The sequence below is a fragment of the Otolemur garnettii genome, unplaced genomic scaffold, assembly GCF_000181295.1.
Source record: "Otolemur garnettii isolate 467f Iridium unplaced genomic scaffold, OtoGar3 scaffold00026, whole genome shotgun sequence".
Lineage (NCBI taxonomy): Eukaryota > Metazoa > Chordata > Mammalia > Primates > Galagidae > Otolemur > Otolemur garnettii.
In genome coordinates this window covers 7,355,196-7,359,098 of record NW_003852421.1, presented here as the reverse complement: position 1 = coordinate 7,359,098, position 3,903 = coordinate 7,355,196, and the positions used below count along the sequence as shown (strand labels likewise).

The window sequence follows — 3,903 nt, the reverse complement described above, 5'->3', positions numbered from 1 at the left end:
GGTGGGAAGAGACTCAGAGACTTCTGTCCAACCCTTGAGGTTTCACCTCAGGTATTTCCTCTGGCCCTGCTTGCCTTGGGTTTGCTCACCATTGAAGAAGCTATCCATTCTCTTCCCAGCTCCCCGGCTTCTAATCTCCCACCTGCTGGCCCTAGATTCTTCTTCCAAAACACATAATTGATCTCATTTCTCTTTCATGAGCAAAACTTTTTTTTTTTTTTTTTGCCCAGTGCTAGGTTTGAACCCTCCACCTCCAGTATACGGGGCTGGCCCCCTCCTCCTTTGAGCCACAGGTACCACCCAAGCACAACTTTTGAGTAGGTGAAAACAGTGATCCTTCTTTGAGTCTTTCTCAGATCAAATATCCTTTTTGTTTGTCTTAGTTCTTTCATATTTAAAAAAAATAAAAAGTAGAGTTTGGTCTTTTAACCTGCTTGGCTGCTCTCCTGGAAACCTGCTTTGCCAATTTGTCAATATTTCCCTATACAGTATGGTGGCCAGAGGGAAGAGTCTGTCATGCTGTGAGTGACACGGGAGAGGACAGTGGGGCTTTCCCTTTGCTTACTCTGGACACCAGAATTCTATTTAAATAGCCTCCCTTACCTGACTTTCTCGGGCCCTGATTTCTTTTTACCATTACATGCCCCCTTGCAGTTCTGAAAAAAATCACAGACTTACACATAATTCTAAGTCTACAAAGCTTCACATACCAACATCTGAAACAAGCATCTGCAATGGTTCACACCCTGCCAGACCTGAGAGTCGCCTGGAGGCTGTACAGATACCACTGGCTAGGTCCACTCCAGGGAGGGAGCCTCTCTGGGAAGTGGGCCGAGCCCTAGATATTTTTAGGAGCTCTAGGTGATCATAAGATGTCTCTCATTTTGACCTAGCAATCTAAAGAGACCATGAATTTTATTCTCATATTGATTCCAGTTATTTTTCTCTTTGAACTGTGAGCCTAAATTTTGATTTTCAAGCAGCAAAGCTGAATTTTGAAATCAACCAGCAAAACTGAGTTGGTGCCCTGGAAACAACCTGAGGTTATTCAGATCATTTGGAATTTGGACTGAAGGAGCGGTGGAGTTAATTTAGTTAACAACTGAGACCTAAGTACTCAATTCTGGTATGAGGACAATTAAGTACATGGTGGAAAGTGGGGAAGTGGGGGATGGGGAGAGCAGAGAGAAGGAAGGAGGGAGAGGTGGGGGGTCACAGTGTGGTGTATGGCACACCTTTTGGGGGTGGGACCCAATTATAAGAGGGTCTTTATCTAACAAATGCAATCACTGTAACCTCGTTCTTTGTACCCTCACTGAATCCCCAACAATGAAAAAAAAAAAAAAAGAAAGAAAGAAAATCAAGTTAGGATAAAAGGATATCAGTCAGGCTTAGGAGACCTGGTTTATAATTGGTGAATTCACTTACTGGTTGTGTGTTTTGTTTCAATTCCGGAAAAGAATTTGAAAATGAAGAATTTAAAAAGCTTTATCCTGCTCCCATTTTGAAAGGCGCTTCCACAGGGGCAAAAATATTATTAAAATGTTCATATTGCCATTCAAACTTTATTCTATGTATTCCTGCTTTTAAATCTCACTACACTCAAAGGAGAATTAAGTGTAATTTTTCATTTGTATGGCCAAGTTTCCCTCAATCTTTTGCCCTGTGTCAAGGTCACAGCACCCATCTGGGGTCGGTCTATGGGCCCAGAAAAGCAGGTTGGTAAATCAGCAAACTCAAATCACACAGTTGAGTTTCCACCTCTTTGGAATTACTATGTCTCAGTTTTCTGATCTGTAAAACAGGCATGATTTGTGTCCTACTCTGTAAACAGAAATATGGTGAAATTTTTGTTTTAATTTAACATTTGAAACTGTGAACAAGTTTGATTATCAACTTTTTTTTACTGTTTTCTAAGCATTTTATTCAGTATTAACCATGCAATGTTTGTTCATTAAAAACAAACGTTAAGAGACATACATACCAGGAATCCTATTGAGCGTTACCCAGAAGTGTTCATCGGGACTGTATGTATCCTTGGACCAGGAGAGTAAGTCGAGTGCGTGCTGGTCTTGGAGGACAAAGTTGGCAAATTCCCTCGTGAGGGCCACATAGGCGGTGCCAAAGTAAATGGTCATATTGTGAGGAGGAGTAGTTTTTAATTTTGTTGTTTTAAGCACATAGGAATGTTTATTGTTTAATAGTTCCCGATGGACATACTTAGTCCGTCCGATGGCGTGATCAGGGGGCAGCACTCCTGGGGTAATGTTTTTCCCTTTAAATCCTTTCAGATACTGAACTATTTCCCTGTTGGTTTTCAAGGGGAAATCTTGCCCGCAGGTGTTGATGGCGTACTTCCAGGGAACCTCGGCCAGGACAAGGTCTTGAAGGCAGTTCAAGTCTGCCTGGAGCCTGGAGATTCCACCGTAGACCACTGGCTCCAGCCTGGAAGCCAGAAAAGCATTGGGGAAGCAGCTCAGGAGTTGTTTCACTGCCTCTTTAAATGCATCTGTCGCCTTCTGATCCAGGTGCACACAGTAGATATTTTGGGGCATATAAATCGCCCTAAAGAGCCTCTCAAAAGTGCTAAAGTCTTTGTGGATGGTCACTACGTAGGCCAAAGGAAACGCAGCCTCTTCTTCAGAGAGTGGTTCTGTTATATAATGACTTTGAACCTTGTACTCATAACAGGTAGCTTCATCGAGGGTAGTTTTCAATGCATTTTCTGTTAGGTAAAAAACCTTCCCCTTAAAAATCTGATGACAGGCCTCTCCTAACAGGGAAGCATTGGACAGAGCTGCCCTCAGAAAACGTTTATTCTCCCCTAACTCATTGTTGTAAAAAAATATAAAAATCAAAGCAGTAATTAGAGACACACAAAACAGACAGTGCTTCCAAGAACCCATCATTCAAAACCAGGAAATGAGGAAAATGTCTCTTGAGGTTATGATCAGAGTGTGGCTAGATTTAACTTACATTTTTCTCCAGCATTCAGAATCATCTCCTTGATAGATGCAGCTCCGAGCAGCTGTTCTGCGTCCTTCCAACTGACAGCTCTTGTCCTGTTTCTTCCTTCCCTCTTCATTTACCGCTAGGTTGCATTTTCGCTTTTCTCTGACACATTTCTGAAGCAGCTCCCTTCCACTTGCTCTGTCCCCTGCTAATCTGCCACCTGTGCCTACACAAAAACAAAGTGCCTCAGGGAGGTTCTGCTTCCACGATGGGGTCCACCTGTCGGCACAATGAAATCGATGGTGGGTGAGGTGACCATTCTGCAAGTCATCGCTCTGAGACTTCACCCCCGGCTTCTTCCAGCCAAAGGCTGGTGGTAACTATGTCAGCTCCCCGGCTTCCTGTTAATCATTGCATTCAACTGACTGAGTTTGTTTGCTTAAACAGCACTGCCAAGTTAAAAGCTTCAGTTCGAAGCATGTGCATACAGGAGAGAGATTCTGTCAATAAATATATAGTGCTTAAAAATAAATCACTTAACCTTGTCTTTTTCCACATACCCACCCCTTCTCCGCATTGGCTGGGTGTGCTACAAGTGTGGCATATGACTGGCTATTCTTTCCAGAACTTAATTTTCCCTGCTGCTAGGTCAGATCCTTTCAAAGGCACGTTAATTAGCAAGCTTGCCTTACCTTCTAACTTACTGCCCAAAGTGATTTGGCACACTGATGAATAAAAGCTAACCTCTTTTTTAAAAAAATACTAGAAGAATGAATAACCTGTTGCCACCCCCAAATTGCATAGAGGCTAAAGTTAGTAAATACCAAATTTATTTCACTCTGGTGCAGGATATAGAAAGAGCACCCTGATGCCTCAGTTTGGGATGTTCTCAAACTTCAGGAGAGAGGATCTTAGATACAGATTTTTTAAAAATATTTTTATTTATTGTTT

The 3,903-nt window shown here is 42.4% G+C and overlaps 1 protein-coding gene across 1 annotated transcript in view; it reads right to left on the bottom strand.

Moving 5' to 3' along the window:
• Window positions 1–3,344, bottom strand: part of LOC100956694 (N-acetyllactosaminide beta-1,6-N-acetylglucosaminyl-transferase) — an 89,042-nt gene extending 85,698 nt beyond the window's left edge. The window contains exon 1 of the mRNA XM_012804255.2: window positions 1,985–3,344. Coding sequence (XP_012659709.1) covers window positions 1,985–2,909 — 925 coding nt within the window. The 5' untranslated portion in view covers window positions 2,910–3,344. The remainder of the gene's footprint in view (window positions 1–1,984) is intronic.
• Between the last annotated feature and the right edge of the window lie 559 nt (window positions 3,345–3,903).